At 54.6% G+C, this 20,875-nt stretch overlaps 1 protein-coding gene across 6 annotated transcripts in view; it reads left to right on the top strand.

Moving 5' to 3' along the window:
• The window catches only part of MSRA (methionine sulfoxide reductase A), a 421,979-nt gene extending 408,657 nt beyond the window's left edge, over positions 1-13,322 (top strand). For all 6 annotated transcript variants that reach the window (XM_058288045.2, XM_071211861.1, XM_071211860.1 and 3 more), the window contains one exon: positions 12,551-13,322. In XM_058288045.2, the coding sequence (XP_058144028.1) occupies positions 12,551-12,745 (195 nt within the window). In that variant the 3' untranslated portion in view covers positions 12,746-13,322. The remainder of the gene's footprint in view (positions 1-12,550) is intronic.
• The last annotated feature ends 7,553 nt before the right edge of the window (positions 13,323-20,875 follow it).

Raw genomic sequence — 20,875 nt, 5'->3', positions numbered from 1 at the left:
AGAAAACATAGCATTAAATCTTTGTGATCTTGAATTAGGCAGTGATTTCTTAGCTACAACACAAAAGACACACATGACAAAACAAAAAATAAATAGTGGACTTCTTCAAAATTTAAAACTTTATGTTTCAAAGAACATCTTCAAACAAGAAAAAAGACAACTTACAGAATGGGAGAAAATATTTGCAAATGATACGTGATAAAGGACTTGTATTCAGAATATGTAAAGAGCTCTCAAAATTCAGCAATAAAAAAACCCAAATAACCCGTTTAAAAATGGGCAAAGGATTTGAATAAACATTTCTCCAAAGAAGATATATACATGACCAGTAGGCACACAAAGAGATGATCAACATCATTAGTCATTAGGGAAATGCAGCTCAAACCCACAATGAGATCATACTTCATACCCACTAAGATATTATAGCTAAAATAAAAAGGCAGATAGTAAGATGTGTTGGTCAGGGTGTGGACATATAGGAGCCCTCATTCATTGCTGATGGGAGAGCAAAACGGTGCGACTGCTTTGAAAAACCATTTAGCAGTTCCTCAATGTGTTAAACATGATTTAAACTCAAAATGTTACCAAATGACCTAGCAATTCCACTCCTAGTCATATCCCTGGGAAAAATAAAAACAGATGTCCATGCAAAAACTTGCACATGAATGTTCTTATTAGCCTTAGTCATTATAGTTAAAAAGAGGAAGCAATCCAGATGTCCATTAAATGATGAACGAATAAATAAAACATGGCATATCCATACAATAGGATGTTATTTAGCTTAAAAGGTGCTGATGGATGCTACAAATGGATGAACCTGGAAAGCATTATGCTAAGTGAAAGAAGTGAGACACAAAAGGCCATGTATTGTATGATTCCACTTACGTGAAAGGTCCTGAGTTGGCAGACCCATGGCTACAGAAAGTATATTACACAGCAAGTGCCCATGTGGGTGCCCGCACAGTGAGCTAGTGCCCACGTGGTGAGCCGAGTGCCCACGCAAGTGCTGCCTGGCGAGCCAGTGCCCACACAGTGAGCCAGTGCCCACGTGGTGAGCCGAGTGCCCACGCAAGTGCTGCCTGGCGAGCCAGTGCTCACACAGTGAGCCAAGTGCCCACGTGGTGAGCCGAGTGCCCACGCAAGTGCTGCCTGGCGAGCCAGTGCCCACACAGTGAGCCAGTGCCCACGTGGTGAGCCGAGTGCCCACGCAAGTGCTGCCTGGCGAGCCAGTGCCCGCACAGTGAGCCAAGTGCCCACGTGGTGAGCCGAGTGCCACGCAAGTGCTGCCTGGCGAGCCAGTGCCCGCACAGTGAGCCAGTGCCCACGTGGTGAGCCGAGTGCCCACGCAAGTGCTGCCTGGCGAGCCAGTGCCCGCACAGTGAGCCAAGTGCCCACGTGGTGAGCCGAGTGCCCACGCAAGTGCTGCCTGGCGAGCCAGTGCTCACACAGTGAGCCAAGTGCCCACGTGGTGAGCCGAGTGCCCACGCAAGTGCTGCCTGGCGAGCCAGTGCCCACACAGTGAGCCAGTGCCCACGTGGTGAGCCGAGTGCCCACGCAAGTGCTGCCTGGCGAGCCAGTGCCCGCACAGTGAGCCAAGTGCCCACGTGGTGAGCCGAGTGCCACGCAAGTGCTGCCTGGCGAGCCAGTGCCCGCACAGTGAGCCAGTGCCCACGTGGTGAGCCGAGTGCCCACGCAAGTGCTGCCTGGCGAGCCAGTGCCCGCACAGTGAGCCAAGTGCCCACGTGGTGAGCCGAGTGCCCACGCAAGTGCTGCCTGGCGAGCCAGTGCTCACACAGTGAGCCAAGTGCCCACGTGGTGAGCCGAGTGCCCACGCAAGTGCTGCCTGGCAAGCCAGTGCCCACACAGTGAGCCAGTGCCCACGTGGTGAGCCGAGTGCCCACGCAAGTGCTGCCTGGCGAGCCAGTGCCCACACAGTGAGCCAAGTGCCCACGTGGTGAGCCGAGTGCCCACGCAAGTGCTGCCTGGCGAGCCAGTGCTCACACAGTGAGCCAGTGCCCACGTGGTGAGCCGAATGCCCACGCAAGTGCTGCCTGGTGAACCAGTGCTCACACAGTGAGCCAAGTGCCCACGTGGTGAGCCGAGTGCCCACGCAAGTGCTGCATGGTGATCCAGTGCTCACACAGTGAGCCAGTGCCCATGTGAGTGCCCGCGCAGTGAGCCAGTGCCTGCGCAAGTGAGTCACAAGGTGATGACACAACAAAAGAGAGACAGAAGGAAGAGTCAAGGTGAAGCACAGCAGAGACCAGGAACTGAGGCGATGCAATTGAAGGGAACCTCTCTCCACATCAGAGGTGCCCAGGATCAAATCCTGGTGAATCCTAGAGGAGAAAGATGAGAAGAGACGACAAAAAGAGAAATAGATATAGAGGACCACACACCAAATGGACTCAGACAGCAAAAACAGCAGTGTGAGGGGAGGGGAAGAGAAATTTTTTTAAAAAAGTATATTAGTAGTTGCCAGGAGCTGAGGGAAAAGGGAAATTGAAACTGACAGCTAAAGGGTATGAGGTTTCTTTTTGGGGTGGTGAAAATGAATATACTAAAGCCACGAAAGTATACTTTAAAAGAGTAAATTTTATGATATGTGAATTGTAATCAATGAAACTTAAGAAGGAGATAATTTAGAAATGGCTGTGGAACACATAGGTCAAAGAGAGGACATAATGTAATAGGAATGCAATCTAGTAGTACACTTTCTTCATTTTACAGATGAGGAAACTGAGTCCCAGATGAGTGAACCAAATGGCCCGGTGCTTGAGCATGATAGATATAAGTTCCTTAAACTGTTCTACAGCAGGTCCCAGTTTGCCTGAGACGTTCCCATCTTCACCTTGGAGGTCCCGTGTCCTAAGACAGCCCCAGACCTGGGCAAGCCCCTGTCCACAGGTTAAATTGGGACAAGTCTTCTTTCCAACTGGTCTTAATTGCTGAGCTCCGTAATGTAAGTGAGAAATGGTGGTGTCTGTAAAATTCCTTTACCCTACCGAATTCAGTGGTCTAAACTTAAGCAGCTGGCATTTTGCTTTAAGTTCTTTTCTAGCCAAACTTTTGGAATGAAAGATCTTTCCTTTTAGTGAAATCTACATTACATCCTCAAGGTGAAATCCAGTGTCCTTGGCTTTCTCTGAAAAGTGAGAAGTGACTTCTTTTGTACACTAAATGCCAAGAGTGTAACGAAAACAGAGGTTGCAGTTAATTGACTTCCAATATGAAAAAATGGACAGAGATATAGACAATGTAACGAGAGAGAGTGAGCTCCGCTTTCCATGACCTGAAAGCCGTGGAGGGAAAACTCATCCCGAACCACTCAGAGTCCTTTGCAGAAACAGCAGACCTCAAAGGAAAGCTCAACCCTAGGAACCAGTAGCCCTCGCACGTGCGACTGCCATACATCACACTGTGGGTGGAGAGCACAGAGCATCTGGGGCAAGTTAGGCCAGTGGTCCCTTAGCCGCTCTCCTGCTGGAAGCGGGCGTCCCCAGGTCCCCCTCTCTCCCAAGACCGTGTCCGGCCAGGGCTCAGCGCTGCTGGCCCAGCCCAGCCCAGCCGAGCGGGGTCGACCAGCTGTCTTATTTCTAATGCCTAGCACAGTCCTAGGCACGTAAGAAATGCCTCTGAGGACGATTGAGGCCAAGTTAGAGAATTAAAATGACATGTCTGCAGAGGAGTCCCGTGGCTGGCTCACACCCTCTGAGCCTCCTAGACACCTGGCCGCATCACTCCCCGGGCAACCAGAGAGACCAATGAGAGAAAGTAAGTCATGCGATTTGGGGCTCCCAATCTGCTCCCAGATGTCAGTGTCCTTGTACCAGAACTGGGTGATAGAGGAGCCCTACTCGGCGCTCCTGAACCTGCCCTGTTCCAGGGCCCCCTGACTAAGAACCCCACCGGCTGGTCCCTGTGGTGACGGGGCAGGGTTGGGGAGCAGAGAAACTCACACCAGCTTTGGAAAGCTCCTGCCCCGAAATGACACACGTCGCTCTCCCTGGCAGGGTATTGGCCGATCAAGTCCCATAGTACGCTGACTCGAAGAGGGCAGGAAGGGGTTTCATGAGCAGTCACGCAGCCTGCACGCGCGTCCTCGGGGGCAGCTCTACGTCCAGCGGCAGTGCGCGTGTGACTCTCCGGGAGATGGTTAGGACTCCACAGCTCGGAGGGGCCCGGAGTTCGCATTTCCAGCAGGCTGCTGGGCCAGAGTCCACCCTTTTAGGCGAGGGGCTTATTGTCTCATGGGCAAACTGCACTCTCCCTCCTCCCCGGCTCTGCTCTCTGCAGGGAGAGGTCTCTACAGCAGGAAGTTCCCGTGCCCCTGCAGAGACATTATAAACTGAGACAATTGTCCTTAGGGGTCAGAAGACCCTGGTGATTTACCTCGAGGAATAAATAACGAAAGCCACTAACTGTCCCCAAAACTGCGGAGTCTGGGAAAGGACAGCAGCTCTTCCAGGTGGAGGCCACCGCTGGCGTAAGCGAGCTTGGAAAGGGGTCCCACTAGGGCTGCTCACACCGCCTCTGTTCCGCTCTCCCCCGTGAGCTGTGCAGAACGGAAGGGTCAGTGGCTCTGACTGGGCCTTACGAAGGCTGTTGGCCCTTGAGCACCCTCTGCGTGTGCCCGCCACTGAGCGAGCTGTGCTCGCTCTAACTCCTCCTCCTCTGCGTGCACCACCAGGGCTTGATGGACGCACGGGGCTCCATTAGCCCAGAGCCTGGGCGCCCGTGGGCTCGGAGCCCTTGGCAATGAGAACCAGGGCCTTCTCTCCCCGTGTGGCCGAGCCACCCAGGGCAGAGCAAGCCTGCTCGTTGGCAGAGCCAGCCCTCCTGACCACGGCCGAGCTGGGGGCGCTGTGTGCCATCCCTACCAGAAACACATGTGCCTGCACTCAGCTCCGAAGAGATGGTGTTTTTATCTCTGGGGGTTTATTTCAAAGCCATGCCAGCCGTGGGCTGTCCTTCCCCAGGATTTGTGATTGATAGGGACCTGGTCAGCCAGAAGCTGCCTATGAAATAAAACAAAATTTGGGCATTGGCATTGGCTGAGCCTTGCTGAGCCAGCACAGGGCGTGTGCAGTACGTGTGTCTGTGCACGTGCGCATGTGTACAGGGTGGGAGCGGAGCACAGAATTAGATCCTGTTGCACCTGCAAGTACTGCGGGTCTCCGGTGGCCACAGGAGGCGCCAGGCAGTGACGGCCACGCTCCCCGCAGCTGCTCAGGGCGGGCGAGGACCCGCATCTGGGCTCACGGCTCCCCTTCCTCTAAGGAGACCTGCTTGGCTCCCGGACAAGCTTCCAGTCGAGCTCTTGGGAGTCAAACCCCAATTTCCCATGGGCTCAGTACCATCAACTGGATGTCAGTTCCAGAAAACTAATTTCATATAATTAAATTGTTCTGAGGATCATAAAATGAGATACGCATATAATTTTACAAATGGTTGTATAAAAACCCCACACTGAAGGCAAGTCCTTTTGGTGGGTGGAGGAGAACCACCTTGCTTGGGTCCGACTTCCTGGGGCTCTGACACCTTTGACTCTGATGAGGTTTGACCTGCAGGTGCTGCCTTGCCTTGCTGGCGACTTGGCCTCTAGCAAGGACAGACGTCGCTCATTGCTACAGGGGCCTTCAAGCTGTGATCAAAATCAGGGTCATCTGTCTTGAAAATGTTCATTGCTAGTTGGATGCGTCTGCGTGTTTCCCGCGCTTCTCGAATAGTAAATCCTGGAGGACGGGCAGTTTCCATGACGACTTTGGACTTGGCCGTCAGGTCTCAAGGCCAGGGGCGCTAATGGTTGAACTCCAGAGTCAGAGAACCTTGAAATCACAAGCCAGTGTTGGTGGATTGTGTGGAAAGAGTATGACAATGTTCATCAGGTTCCCAGAGAATCCCCGGCCCCCACATGCTAAGAAACACTATTATAAGGTAAAGTTTCTTCCTTGCACTGATGCGTCTTCTAAAAAGGGAACAGTGTCTGCAAGTCAAGCCACCCGAGTGCAGGTACCTGCATACACCTATGGGTGCAGACTCACGGGCAAGTGTGCATACACGTGCACATGCAAGCACAGCCCCCCAGCTTTGGTGAGGCACATGGAGGCCTCGGTGGGCCCTGACTGTGGCCTGGCCCAGCATCTCTAGAGCTAGCCCCTCCGCTCTGTCCTCTGTGGAGCCCGGCCCCGGCTTCTGTGGCTCCTTAGTGACCGCCGTGCCTCTGACCCTGCAGGACAGCTTAGGTCCAGCATCCGGGGTCTCGCCTCCCCTGCAGCCCCACATTCTGGGGCCGCCTGTGTGCCAGCAGGAGGTGGGGTCCGGGCAGCCAGGCCTGAATTCTCATCCCAGACCCACCGCCCACTCCCCAGGCCTGTGAACTTGAGCAAGGTCTGGGCCTCTTGGAATTTGCACGTGGGCGTAGTTCCAATAGTGATCCCCCCACTCCTGCAGGGTGCTGCATGATGAAATGAAAAAGTGCAGGAAAAAGCACGTGAGAGGGCCCAGGACACCCTGCGGTGGGCGTTAGAAACCAGCTTCCGAGCCTGGCCCTTGAGGGGCGGACTCTGCCCCCCACACATTGGGCGCGTCTCTGTCGTCCCTGGGGACCCGGGGATCCGCCGGAAGCTTCTGGAATTCTGTATAGGGAGGGCACAATTTCCTCCAAGTGGACGGGGGCCATGGCCGCTCTCGTCCTGAGAGGTGGTCTCGGGCAAGCTGTCCGCTTCACTGCCCGTCTTCACACAGAGTCATCGACGCGTGGGCTCGGCTGAGAATGCCCGAGCCGCGCGCGCAGCCGGGGTTTTCATTTTGCACTGCTTTCTGCAGGTCTTTAAAGGAGCTCTCCGTTGTCAGGAGGCCACTGGCCGGGTCGCGCCAGGAGCTGCCTAAGGGACTGCAGTAAGCTTGGCGTGGGGCAAGATGTGTCGTGTTGCCACTTAGACATGAGGCGACCTGTGCGGGGTGTGCCACGGGCTTTGAGCAGCGCGGAGAGAGGGTGTGCCTCAATACTGCCTGATCCGTTTCTAGAACTCTTGGCTATTTTTAAATAAACCGTCACTCTCTAAGGGAAAAGTGTGAGTAATGGGAACAGCCTGCAGGTGGTGGTTCTAGGCCCAGCTCCGTTTCAAGCGGCTTTGGACAAACCTCTTCCCTCTCTGAGCACCACTGTCCTCAGGCCGAGAAGTATGAACAGTCTTGTCTCAGCCTCAGGGGAAGGCTCGCAAGAAACACGAGGTGTGGAGGGCCTCTGGAAGCTGCAGTCGTAGACAGGTGAGGGATGGGGTAACGCTGCGTTGTGCCTTGGTACATTTATTTTTTTAAACATTTTTTAAATTTATTTCTCTCTCCTTCCCCCCCAACCCCCCCCCCCAGTTGTCTGTTCTCTGTGTCTATTTGCTGTGTCGTCTTTGTCCGCTTCTGTTGTTGTCAGCAGCACAGGAATCTGTGTTTCTTTTTGTTGCTTCATCTTGCTGCGTCAGCTCTCTGTGTGTGCGGCACCATTCCTGGGCAGGCTGCACTTTCTTTTGCGCTGGGCGGCTCTCCTTACAGGGTGCACTCCTTGCGCGTGGGGCTCCCCTACGCGGGGGACACCCCTGCGTGGCAGGGCACTCCTTGCACGTATCAGCACTGCACATGGGCCAGCTCCACACGCGTCAAGGAGGCCCGGGGTTTGAACCGTGGACCTCCCATGTGGTAGGGGGATGCCCTAACCACTGGGCCAAGTCCGCTTCCCCCTTGGTACATTTTTAAACTCTCCCACTGATCCTGCACCAGGGCCTTCAGGAACACGCTTCCTGGCTGGTGCAGAAACATTTCCATGCAAAATGCTGAGTGTAGCTGGCATTGAAGAATCTCAGCCGTGCTGTGATGAGCTTGTCAGACCCCGTGCCCATGAACTTCATTAAGGTCAGGCTTCCGACCGACAGCCCGTGCGGGATGGACTTGGCCCGCTCTGCTCCCACTGGCACAGCAGCTAGAGCCAGCGACCCGGCTCCTTCCTCGTGTGCACGAGGCGCCCAGCAGGCCAGGCTGGGGCTGCAGGCCCGAGGCTCTTTGGGCGCTGGGAGGTGACCACAGCCTGTTGACACCCCCTTTCTCTCACTCCCCCGAGAGCTGCTGCTCAGCTGCAGAGGAGGGGAGCGCCTGGGTGTAAGCGAGGCTTAAGGAGGGGAAGTCATGCGGCCAGCTCTTCTCCACGCTGGGAGCCAGGCTGAGAAAGCAGTGAGCCGACGGGACGAGCAGTGAGACGCGCCCGCCGCTGGGAGTGCCCTGGGCAAGCGCCGTTGCTAAGCCTCGCAACAGCGCGCTGAGCAAGGGTTGTCCCCATCTTACAGAGAGCAGAGCTGCTTCCAGCAAGAAAACAAGAGCACGAAGGGCGGGGGGCTTCCTGGGCCACCTCAGACAGAAGCGGGGCAGGGGTCTGTCAAAAGAGAGCGACTTATCATCCCATTAGGTGACCTTCCAGCAAGTCCCCCAACCAGTGCCCCTCCCACGTGGTTATTTTAATTAGATCTCCCTCCCTCTAAAAAGATCAGCAAGAAAAAAATGCCACAAACAAAGAGCCTTAGATCATCGTTTTGAGAAAAAAAAGAGGCGTGGGGGGATTTAGGCCCAGCTCCTTCCTCCCTGAAGCGGTGCCGGGGTGGGCGGCTGGGGGCTGGAGAGGGAAGTGAGCGGGGCGGGAGCTGGCCTGGGCAGCGGGGGCGGCCGGCGAGCCCGCGGAGGCTGGCGGCTCACGGGGGACGTCACGTGGGGCTGACCTCGCAGGTCCTTCCTACTGATTCATTCTGCACCCAGAGGGGACGGGGCGGCCTCCGAGGAGGGCACACGGTCTCCGGAGCAGAGGCGGGGAAGCGCCGGGCTGGGGCAGCGGCTTATCCAGGGGGCATGCCCGGGACCCCTCACGCCCGCCTGGGACCCCGCAACCTGCTTATGACCTGCTTGCGCCCGTGGACGCCGTGGTGCGCGGTGGACCCGCTCGCGCCCGGGGACGCCGCAGTGTGTGGCGCAGCCACAGAGGGAACCCCCGCCACCTGGAGGCCACATTTGTCATGGCCTTGGGGTCCCCGGGGATAACCGTCTTCACCGCCCACTCCCCCTGCCGCCCACCCGCCCCGGGAGAGCACTGGCTTTGCTCAGGACCGCCACCTCCAAGCCTCGGCCCTCCCCGACTGCCGCCGCCCCTCGGTGCAGGAACGCCATCGCCCCGGGCCCAGCTGGCCTGGACAAGGAGGGCCCGAGAGTCCGGAGCCCCAGCCCCCTCCCTGCCCGTCCTCATCCCGCGGGGCACCCTGGCTTCCCCAGCGACGGGCGGTGCCCACGGGCCCAGCGCCCAGGCCAGGAGCACCTGGCACCCCCAGCGCGGCCGGTCCATGCTCCGATCCCTCGCTGGCGTCTCCACAGCGCGCAGCCGAGGTGGAGAAGGCGTGCGCTCTCGAGGAGCTCGCCGCGGGCGCTGCCAGGAGGGTGACTGACGGGCCGGAGCGGTTGAGGCTGGCTGCCCCGGGCAGGCGCCATCACTGCGGGCGCTCCCGTGTTGGGGCTTGGACGGCAGCTGCTGCCGAGAAGCAGGACAGCCCAGAGGTGGCCCGCTAGATGGGGGCCCTGAGGGATGGAGAGGAGTTCACGCAGGGAAGGGCACGGGGGGGGGGGGGGGGGGGGAGGCGTGGGCGGTGGGGCGTGCACGGGTCCCCACGGCAGGGCCGCCCCCAGGCCCGCTCTGCCCCCGCCAGCTCGCCGCCGCAGCCGCAGCCTCCTGCAGGGAAGAGACGCGCCTGCCATCTGGTGGCCGTGGCCGGGCGCTGTCGGGCCCGCAGCCTCCCTCAGCTGCGCTGGGCCCCGAGGGCGCGGGGGCGGTGGTGACAGGGAGGGTGGCCAGAGCGCCCGGCCTTGTCGCTGCCCGGGTCCCTTGTCGCTGCCCGGGTCCCCTCCCTTGCCCCCAGAGTGGCCCCGAGGAAGCCTCCCCCTGCTGGCCGAGGACAGCGCCGGGAAGGGGCTGCAGGGGCGGCTCCGGTGCTGCCACCACGGAGAGGCCCAGGCAGGGAGGGGACGGGTAGGCGGCGCCCGGGCGTGAGGCAGGAAGGGGACAGGGAGGGGCGCACGTGGAAAGGAGGCAGCGCAGGCCGCATGGGGCACGTGAGGTCGGGGTGGGGGCGCTCAGAGCAGCGTCAGGAGCCGCGCTGCGTGGGGGCCACACGGGGCCAGCGGCAAGGCGCGCCTGCGTGAGCAGCGTCTGGAGCAAGGGTCCCCACTCCGAGGAGCCCCGTTACCTGGGGCTCGAGCCTCAGGGGGCCGCAGGCTCCATTGGTGACCCCCGAGCCTCAGGGCCAAGGCTTTGGGTTGGTACCTGGCACAGCGCAGGGGACAGGGGGCTTGCAGCTGGTCATGGGGTTCTGACTCTGGCCAGGCCTCGGGCCATAGTGCCCAGGCCTGCCCGGCTGCCACAGCCCGCCGCACTCAGGGCTCCTGCAGCAGCGGCCCACGTGCCCCCCGCCTCTGTTCCCCGCGATGGCCCACGCGCCCCCCGCCTCCGTTCCCCGTGATGGCCACCACGCCCCCCCGCCTCCGTTCCCCGCGATGGCCACCGCCCCCCCCCCTCCGTTCCCCGCGATGGCCCGCGCGCCCCCGCCTCTGTTCCCCGCAATGGCCACCACGCCCCCCGCCTCTGTTTCCCACGATGGCCGCTGCCGCAGCCTCGGCGCCCCAGCCTCCCCCCAGGCCCTTCCCTACAGGCAGATGCTCGGGGCGCTTAAGGACCGATGTGCCACCACACACCGGGGACACCTGTCCATTTCCACTCGGAAAGAGGCCGTCACGAACCTCAGACCCGACCAGGTCCAGCCGCCCGGCCCCAGGGTCCCGTCCTCGGGGTGCCGCGTCCTGTAAACAGTCTTGGTCCCAAAGGCCACGCTCTCCAGGATCAGAAAAGTGTCCTTGGCACATCGTGGAGGATGGGTGTAAGGTGGGGACCGCGCAGTATCAGAGTGGCTGGAAGGCTGTGGGAGGGACGGGCAGGGAGAACCGCCCTGGACTTCAGGATACAAGAGGTCACGGGATTGCCAGCCTCACCGCCGCAGGGACTTCAGCTGCCCACGGCACCAAAGCGATGGTCCCCGGGGTCTGGCCGGCGGGCGCCAAGCCTCAGGCTGCTGGGCAGGTCCCTGCGCCCCCTCTCAGCCGCGTCTCTGCAGAGACAGCTTCTCCCTTCGTTTAGTCTCCCAGATATCGCGTGAGCCTCTCTTGTTGGTGGAATCCATTCTGGAACATCACACACCTGACCCTGGGAAATGTAGTTAGCGAGCTTTCAGCCCATGTAACTCCAGGGCGAGCTGAGAACGCTGGGGACAGAGGAACAGTAGCGGCATGCACTCTAAATACGAGGAGGCTAGAGCTTCCTTCTTAGGGTGCTTGTGAGGCTAAAATTACCACGTGTGAAGGCTAGCGGAGAGTGTGACGTAGGAGAAACCCTCCATAATTGCTAGTTTACAAAGAAAATAGTCAAAACTGATGACGTTAGCCTGGCTCCTCGCCTCGTTTCTAACCCTCTGGGAAAGCCGGCTCTGTTGGGCTGCCTGGTCCCAGGCCTCCTTGCTGGAATCCTCTTCCTTACCAGCTCAGAGCCGCTTGCTCTAAGATCGGCCATCTGCCGCGCTGTGGCTCAGAGGACGAGAGGTGCCAAAAAAAAAAAAAAAAAAGGCAGGATAGAGGTGAAAGTTCTCAGAAAAGCTTAAGCAGTGGAATAATGCTGAGTATCAACGTTGGGTTTACTGTGCTGATGGATTCGAGGACTCCGTCTCCAGTGGACCCACCAGAGCCCAGGCATGTCCTTAGGGAGCACGTCCAGCTGCTCCTTGCACCTCGTGCCCCCTAGCGTCACAGAGGTGAGTGAGCCTGTCCCGTGCACTGATGCGCCAAGCAGCCTGCGAGGAGGAACCGGGGCCACTGCAGGTGCAGAGGAGCAGGCCGGGCATGTGCGCTGGCCCCCTCCACCTACAGGGCCTGCTCCCCTCCAGCGGCTGCTCCTGCGCCTGGTGCTCTCCCGCACCTGGTGCTCTCCCGCGGCAGGCGTCCCGACCTCAGGACTGAATGAGGCGGGAGAGGCCGTGACAGTGGCTGCAGGCCCCCGCACGTCCTCCCCTTCCCAGCCCCCCGGCTCCAGCCTGGGCCCAGCGCCCCCTGAGCTGCTGTCCTCAGGGCACCCTGGCAGGGCGCCTGACCCCTTGAGGCTCCAGGGCCGCAGGGAGCCGCCCGGCTGCTGCGTCCACTGGGCGGTGCGGGCCTGTCTCCCGCAGCCCGCAGGCCAACGCGCAGCCCCGGCAGGCAGCGAGCGGCAGTGGTGAGCAGGGAGGGATCAGCGACGGAGGCAGAGCCCCGGGCTTCGAGTCGGGTGGACGGAGGCCAGGGGCCCGGGGCTCGACAGGCCAGTGCAGCCGGGAGGTGGCCGCTGCAGCCCCGACCAGCCTTGACCCTGCCTAGGCCACGGGCCGCGCCCTCGCTCCTCCGCCATCCCCGTGGCACTCCCGGGCCTGAGCGCCTCTTCTCCCCGCAGGTGCTCACCCAGAGCGGCTTCGGCGCCATCACCACCGACCTGCGCCAGGGCCAGGCCTTCTTCTACGCCGAGGACTACCACCAGCAGTACCTGAGCAAGAACCCGGGCGGCTACTGCGGCCTGGGGGGCACGGGGGTGTCCTGTCCCATCGGAATTCGGAAGGACCCGCTGCCCCGCGGCCAGGCCCCGAGATGACGACGGGGTCACTGCCAGCAGCCCGGCCGGTCTTCTGTGATTCTCCTCGATCGGGAGCTTTCCAAGTGCACGAGGGGTAAAGGCGCTTTTAAAGCTCTGGCTCATCGAGGTATGATTTGCTTAAAGCCCTGCGACAAGTTGATCGAATGTGAATTTATCTTCTAATTAGTCATAACGGGAGTCGAACCCTGAATCTTTTGTATCATTTGTGGTCTAAATGAAGTTAATGTACACGCTGCCTGCTCTTCTTCGGTCTGGGTGCCCACCATAGAAGCTAAGGAATTAAACCGGCAGATTGCTGGACAGGAGCGGGTGATGCTGGGAGTTCCTTCCCCGCGCCCTGTCCTGCCGCACGCGCGCGTCCCCTCCAGTGCCTTAGTATTTGCAGACACTGACGGCCTCGGTGAATCGCTCACGGAAGTGCCCTGCTGGCTCTAGACACGGGTGGGGGCTTTCCCTTCCGGCCCCTTCGTGGCCTCGAGAAGATGGGTGTCAGCTTGGCGAATCCTGATGCTTCGCTTACAGCCATGAGAAATGCTTGTTCTAATAAAAGGCTCCAGTCCAGTGATGCACACTGCCTGACGTTTCGTCTCTGGTTTTATAGGCTCTTTCTAAGTGCTGTGACATAAACGGAGGAGCTCTAAAAGAACTTGGGGGGGAAGCCTCATGGTCATTTTCTCCCAAATGGGAAATACCAGGATTGAACTTTTTGGAAAACAGGTGCACCACTAGTTCTTGGAACTTCAAGAATTTCTACACACCTGTCACATCCATGGTGATTTTTTAAAAAAATCAGAATCACGCCATACCTTTAAATCAGGCAAAGCTACTTACTCAGGTTTGAGCTCGACACAGTGAACTGGCCCTGGGAGAATAGCGTCATGCTGTATTCTCAAGCAGACCCCACAAGCTCCCTCCTCCTCACAGGTGGCTCCCTCTCCTGGACGTGCCCCCCACACCCTGCTGTGCGGACCCCGATCACACCGGCCCTCTCCCCACCGACCACTCACAGCTTCCTCTAGGGCTGGGGGCTCTTCTCTGACCCCCAGTTGCCCAGTTTCACTCAACATTGTCTTAGCTGGGTTCTTTAGGGAAACAACTGACAAGGGAAACCTCTAAGTGTCGAGATCGTTATAGGAATTATAAATTGGGGTGGGCAAATAAAAATTCCGCAGGGCAGGCTGCAAGCTGGGAACTCCAGTGGAGGCTTTTGATGAATTCTCCAGGAGAAGCTGGATAGCTGAGGTAAAGATGGAAAGTGTCTCTTCCGACTGCTGAAGTCATCACGTCTCCTTTTAAACGGGTTGGATGAGACTTCTCTCATTGTTGAAGGCAAACTCCTCCATTGACTGTAGATGTAATCAGCCACAGGTGCAGTCAACCTGCTGATGATGTCAGTCCACCAAATGTCTTCACAGTAGCAACCAGGACTGTGCTTGCTTGACCAGCTGGACACCACCACCTGGCCAAGCTGACACATGGACGTGACTGTCAAGTCCACCCTTTATCAACCTGGCAGCCATACACATCTCCTTAAACCATACTTAATCCATAAATCAAAACAGTAACAGTCGTATTTCCACCTAACAATGCTCAGCTGTCATGTAACCAGAAACACACCAACTCTTCCCAGAATAGGGTCCAAGTCCTTAGGTAATATTCACTCTTTTCTTTCTTCTTTATTTTCTTTTAACTGTTACATTCAAAAAATATGAGGTCCCCATATATACCCTCCCCACCCCTCCCACATCACTCTTAAACTCGATATCCTATAACCTAAATATTATGACATGAAGCTAATACAACTTAAGTCCTATGATAAGGGGATAAGATAGGGAAGAAAAAGATATTTGCTTTATGTGCATATACAAACATGCTCATAAAAAAACAGGAAACATTCCTGTTACAGCCCTCATTTCTATAACTGATCATGGGTCGTAACTCATATTCATCACTACCTTCTTCGACTGCACGTTCCGTGTTCCCTTTTCCCTCAGCAGGCACCTCAGCTGGCCGTGGTTCTTTGCCAGGTGGGGTGACCCAGCCCTTCATTCCTGCAGTTTCTGGGCCGTTGGTGGTCCTGGCTGGATTGGGTTGTTGCAGCTTTCCTTTGGCTTTCATCACAGGGCACGGCAGTACTAAGAGACGTCCTGTGTTACAGGCACACTCTTCTTCACCTCCATGTACAGTTGCAGTCCTGTTTGCCCTTGATAGTCAGGATCAATCACCCCAGCCAGGACAATCTTAATTCCCTTCTTTGCCTATTGATTCAGAGGCATGAGAAGCCCAAAGTGGCCAGGTGGCAGTCTTAACTTCCAGTCCAATGGAATCATTGTTGTCTCTCCTGGAACTAAGACCTATAGACCAGCAGAACTTAAGTTTGCAGGGACAGGAAGCCAAAAATTTTTCTAGTGGATCACTAGGGGTAATAATGAGTGGTGCCACTCCCATTATAATGCCTTGATTCCTGGACCTGTGAATCCTGGCTATGGGAGAAGGAGCACCATGGAATGGAATCTGATTCAGAACATAGCCTCCTGGAGAACGTTCCCAGCCCTGTAAGGTATTGCCACCTCATTGGCAATGTAGTTGAGTCTTCAAAAGGCCATGCCACCATTTTATTAACCCAGCTGCTTCATGGTGATTAGGAACATGGTAAGACCAGTGAATTCCATGAACTTGTGCCCGTTCCCACACGTCATCTCCTGTGAATTGGGCTCCTTGATCAGAAGCAATGTGGTGTGGAATGCCAGGATGGTGGCTAAGGCATTCTGTATGCCCACAGATGGTAGCTTTTGCAGAGACACTGTGTGCAGGGAAGGCAGATCCATATCGGGAATATGTGTCTATTCCAGTTAGAATAAAACCCTGCCTCTTCCATGACGGAAGCGGTCCAACACAATCAACTGGCCACCAGGCCGCAGTCTGGTCACCTGAGGGGGTGGTGCCCTATGGGGGCTAAGTGTGGCCTCTGCTGCTGGCAGGTTGTGCACTCAGCGGTGACTGTAACCAGAATTGCCTTGGTGCGTGGAAGTCCATGTTGCTGAGCCCTGCAAAACCTCCGGCTCTCCCTCCATGGCCACGTTGTTCATGCGTCCACTGGGCAATGACAGGAGTGGCTGGGGAAAGACGCTGAGTGTGAGCCAAAGATGGAGTCACCTTATCCTCTCGATTATTAAACTCTTCCTCTGCTGAAGTCACTCTGATGAGCATGCACATGGGACACAAGCATCTTCGTGGTTTTCTGCCCACTCAGAAAGTCTATCCACAAACGTCTTCTCCGGGCCTCCATGCCACCAGTTTTCCAGTCATGTTCCTTCCAAGTCCCTGACCGTCCAGCCAATCCCCTGGCAACAGCCCATGAATCAGTGCACAGACACACCTCAGGCGTCTCTCCTTCCAAGCAAACGAGCAGCCAGGTGCAGTGCTTGAAGCTCTGCACCCTGGGAGGATTTGTCATCACCACTGTCCTTCAGGGATGTCCCAGAAAGGGCTGCAGTGCTGCAGCTGTCCACTTTGAGGTGGTACCTGTCTATTGTCCAGAACCATCAGTAAACTAGGTCAGAGAGTTCTCTTAGTCAGCTGAGGACTCCCCAAGAGCCCATGGCTGCATGTGCTCCTGCTCCCGCTCGCCTTGCTGCTTCCCTGGGCACACAGCTCCCTTGCACGTAGGTCTGTGGGGTGTCCTCCATGCCTCTCCGGGGGCGTGAGAGCCACCTGGGGGCTGGCTTTCACGGTCGGTCCCTAGGGCGCTGCCCCGGCAGTTCCAGGTGGGTTCCGGGGGCTGAGCTGCCAGTAGCCCTCGTGTGACTTTGATGCGGGGGGCCTGGGGGTCCCACTTTCAAATCATTGCTCCCACAGTGCCTCAGTCATGTGTGGAGGAAAGTTGGTGTATGTGAGGTTACGTGTGAGGGGGGTTAGCTTTATTTTTTATGCCAGAGCTTATCCAGAGTGAATTGTTGACGCAAGTAATGAAACCCTTCAAGTCCTGCCCAACTGTGCCAGCAGGCCCGGAGCCGCGGGTGCCGCTTTGCAGACAGCGCATGTCCTAACAACCGCTCTTTCACTTCCGAGACATCCAGATTGTGTAGCTTAAGACTGTAAACCTCAGTAACATGCAGTCAGAGTCTGCTAGACTACACCACAAGTGACGGTATGGGGAGGGACAGGTAAAGCATTACTTTTTATTAAATAGGTGCCGGGGATTGAGCCCAGGACCTTGTACTCACCCACTGAGTTACGTCCGCCCCCCAAAATCATTACTCTTAAAATGATGTCTTTCCCTTCCCCAGTTCTGAGGACCCATGTAACTTTGTAAATCAGTTGGTCATTCAACAAATAGGTATTGTCTACCACTTACCGAGAACTAGTCTAGTTATAGAGATGTAACAAAAGACATTCAAGTCCCTTAAGACCCTTTATATTCAAAGTGGGAGACATCAGCAATAAATACGTAAACAAGTGATAAATAAGATGCTTCCAGATCCCGATAACTGATATGTAGGTGATAATTAGGCAAAAGGTCATAAACAGCTGCAGGGGTCTATGGAGTCGGGTTTAGGACTGTTTTAGCAGGACGGTCAGGGAAGGCCTTCCTGAGACGGGAAAAGCTAAGGCGAGACCTGATGATCTATCAAAATGATGAGCAGGTTGCAGCATCTCAAGGACATTTACGTGGGAATCAATACCTCATGGCCGTCAGCACCCACACCTTGTTTGCATGAAGAAAAAGTTTTCCAAACAGAAGGACCAGGGAGTAGAAATGGCCTAAGACAAGATGAACTTGTGGTATTTGAGAGAAAGAAAAGTCTGGAATGATGTGAATGAAGAAGGGTTTTGAAGAGAAATCCCAGAGGGGCAGGCAGAGCCCCGGTCACGTGGCACCTTCTAAGGACATGGTAACAGTTTTTACAGTTTATTCTATTTAATTGGGCAGCCATTGGAGAGTTTGACTCTCTCACTCTCTCTCAACTTAAGTAATTGTGTGGTTGCTGATGTTATTTACTTGGAAGGGAGCAGATATGGGGTGGAGATGACTGAATGGAGAGCTCAGTCTGAGATTTTCTCAGACATCCTTGGGGAGATGTGGGGTAGGGCAATTTGCTGTTTGGGTCTAGAGCCTAGTGAGATCTAAGAAAGAAAAACTTAAGATTCATAAGTATACAGATGGCATTTGAGGCCATGGAACTAGCTGAAATCATTTCGGGAGGAAATATAAAATAAGAGAAAGAATTTGAGGGTTGAATGCCAGGGCATCCAGCATACAGAGCCTTGGTAAAGGAGTTGGTGGTCCAAGTTGTCTCACACTGAGCTTGATGGATCTGAAAAACAAGAGCAAAGCTCTTTCCCTGCTTCCAGGTGCATATGGGAATAAATATACCTAATAACAGGCAAATTCCCCTTTTTAGTTCCCTGATCCATAAAGATCCTGCCCCACTCCCAATATAGTAAATAAACAATACCTTATCTCTGAGGAAACTTACGAGATTGTGACACCAATGGTTAACCTAAATGATACAGGAGCACACATCCCATTTTCTGTCCCTGTTTGATAGATCTCACAAGATGGCTACTTCAACTTCTTCACCCTCTTTCCTTCAACCCACACCTATGACCTCGTGGGAGTTTCCTATGACTAAAGGAGAGAAAACTGCTGGCCTGGTTTATAGATGGTTCTTCATTGTAGATATCACATCATAGCACTACTTGGATTAACCTGAATGACCGTGGTGAGAAAACTTTCCTGGTGGGTAGAAATTTGAGTAGTACATTTGGTTATCTACTTGATATGCAAGGAGAGATAGCCAGGGATATGTATCTATACTGACTCATGAGTGTGTCTAATGGTAAAGGGATAAGAAAGAAGAAAATTTTGAGATTAATGATAATGAGGCTTGGAGGAAAATTATACAGAGCACAAAGTAAGAAAGTCCTTGTATTCCACGTAAATGTCTACCAGACGCCATCCACTTGAGAGTCAGTAAGTACGTGGATAGGACAGCACAGCCTGTGCATGGCAGCCTCTTTCCCCACCTACATTGGTGTTTGCCCGGTGGGCTCATAAACAAGGTGGCATGTGGCAATAGAAGCCATGCATGAACTCAGAAGACTCCCCAAGCCTGACCTGGCTCTCACCAGTGCTGAGCAGCTGAAGGTGAAGGCCCCAATCTGACCCTCTTCACCAATGTGGGTGCGTATTTGTGTCTGTGTGTGACCAGTCAGCTACCTAGGAGCAAAATAATATTGCACTCCTTCTATCATGGAGCAGATCTTGATTTATGCTCATATGCTAGACACACATTCTTGGTTTGTATTTGCATCACTATTCATAGAGCTCCTTTAAGCAGCACTTATGTGGTATTGTAGTATGCCTTATCCATTAAAATGGTATAATAATGCACAACAATGCTTCTACCCAGATAATACAGTTTATGGTGAAAGTTGTGTTAATGGCCTCCTGGCTACAGAATTCACTACATTCCCCATCCTGAGAAGTAGTCGACCTGACAAGCAATGGGCTTGTGGAATGGCCCACTGAAGGCTTGGCTCCTCTACCCACCAACAGCTGGGTGGCACTCCCTGTAAAAACAAGATGCAGGATGTGGCATTTAACTTAAATCAGCATCCAATTTTTGGTGTTGTATCCCTGGGAGTCACAATGCACAGGTCAAAGAATCAAAACATGAAAGTGAGAATGATCCCTTTCATCATAACACCAATAATCCACTGGAGAAATATTTGCTTCACCTCCCAGAGACTCTGGACTTGAGGACTTTGAAAGTACCTGTGCTCAAGAGATCAAAGCTTCCATTAGAGAACACATTCTAGTTCCATTAAATTTGAAGTAGAAACTGCCCACCTCCATCCTTTTAGGTTCCTTATGCTGATGAACCTATAGTCAGATAAGGGAGTCACTGCATTGGCTGAAATGAATGATCCTAGATACCAAAGACAATCAGTGGGAGCAAGGAGGACTATGCCTGGACTTCTGGACCCTGCAGGAATAAAGGTATGGCTCACCCAGCAGGTGAAGAACCCTGCCCAGCTGAGTTGCTGGCAGAGAGAAAGGGGGTCATGGAATGGGTGGTAAAAGCATGCTGTGTTATCAATTTAGGTCTCCTGTTGTGTTTTAGGTAAACTAATTGTCCCCTCCTCACTCCGTTTTATCCCACTACTTTACATGAAGATTGCTGCTGGTAGCTAACATTTCAGTTTCTTCTGAAACTGAAGTTTCAGAATCATGATCCAGTTGACATAAGATGTTTGCTAATGGAACTTCATGTTGGGAATGTGAATTTTTTACCAAGACAAAAGGGTGGATACGGATGTTGAAAGACAAAGGAGGTAACTTGCGATGAGTACCTTCTTTCTGTCCCTCCACGTTCATAGTTGTTTCCTCTCCATCCTGCCCTGTGTCCTGGGAATCCTGTATGGACGAGACAACTCTTGCTCTCTCGCTTCCACTTGGCTTTGGCCAACAGGAGGCGCTGGTAGGAGATTGCAGGTAGAAGATGGGTAAGACCAAGGCATTTGTTTTCCCTGAAGGTTTCCATGGGTTGGCTGTGTTCAGGAGTTAACAGTTCCTTCATGTTGCTAATTATAGTCTGCAACACCATCTTTTAGGCATTTTCCTGAAGCTTGCTCATTTCGTAAATATTCCCTGTGTGAAACTTTCCGTACTGATCCAGTTTGAGTGTGCCATCTGTTTCCTGCCAAGACCCTCACAGATACAAATAAGGAAGGTAAAATGTCTCCCGTAACTGTTAAAAAATATTATAAAGAGATGCGCCTATTCAAGATTCATATTCATTAAGTAAAATATTTTTTAAATTACCATGCTTTGATAGGTAAAATCATAGAGCTGGAACGACTCTTACAAATGGTATAGATGACTGCCCTCATTTTATAGGTGAGGAAACTGAGGACCCAAGATACAGCCTTTTTCACTATGGGAAAGTGCTACAAATTTACTTTCATATTGGAAAGAAACCCCCTTCCCGCCCCCTGTGGTTTTCACATCACTGGCCTTTGTCCTGTCCTGGGTGCCACTAGGGACATCTGACCCTCTTCTCAGGGGACACCTGAGGCTATTTGAAGACAGAACTCATTATCCCCAAATAATCCTATTTC

Source organism: Dasypus novemcinctus, chromosome 25 (assembly GCF_030445035.2).
Source record: "Dasypus novemcinctus isolate mDasNov1 chromosome 25, mDasNov1.1.hap2, whole genome shotgun sequence".
Taxonomy (NCBI): Eukaryota; Metazoa; Chordata; class Mammalia; order Cingulata; family Dasypodidae; genus Dasypus; species Dasypus novemcinctus.
This window is presented reverse-complemented; position numbering and strand designations above follow the sequence as displayed.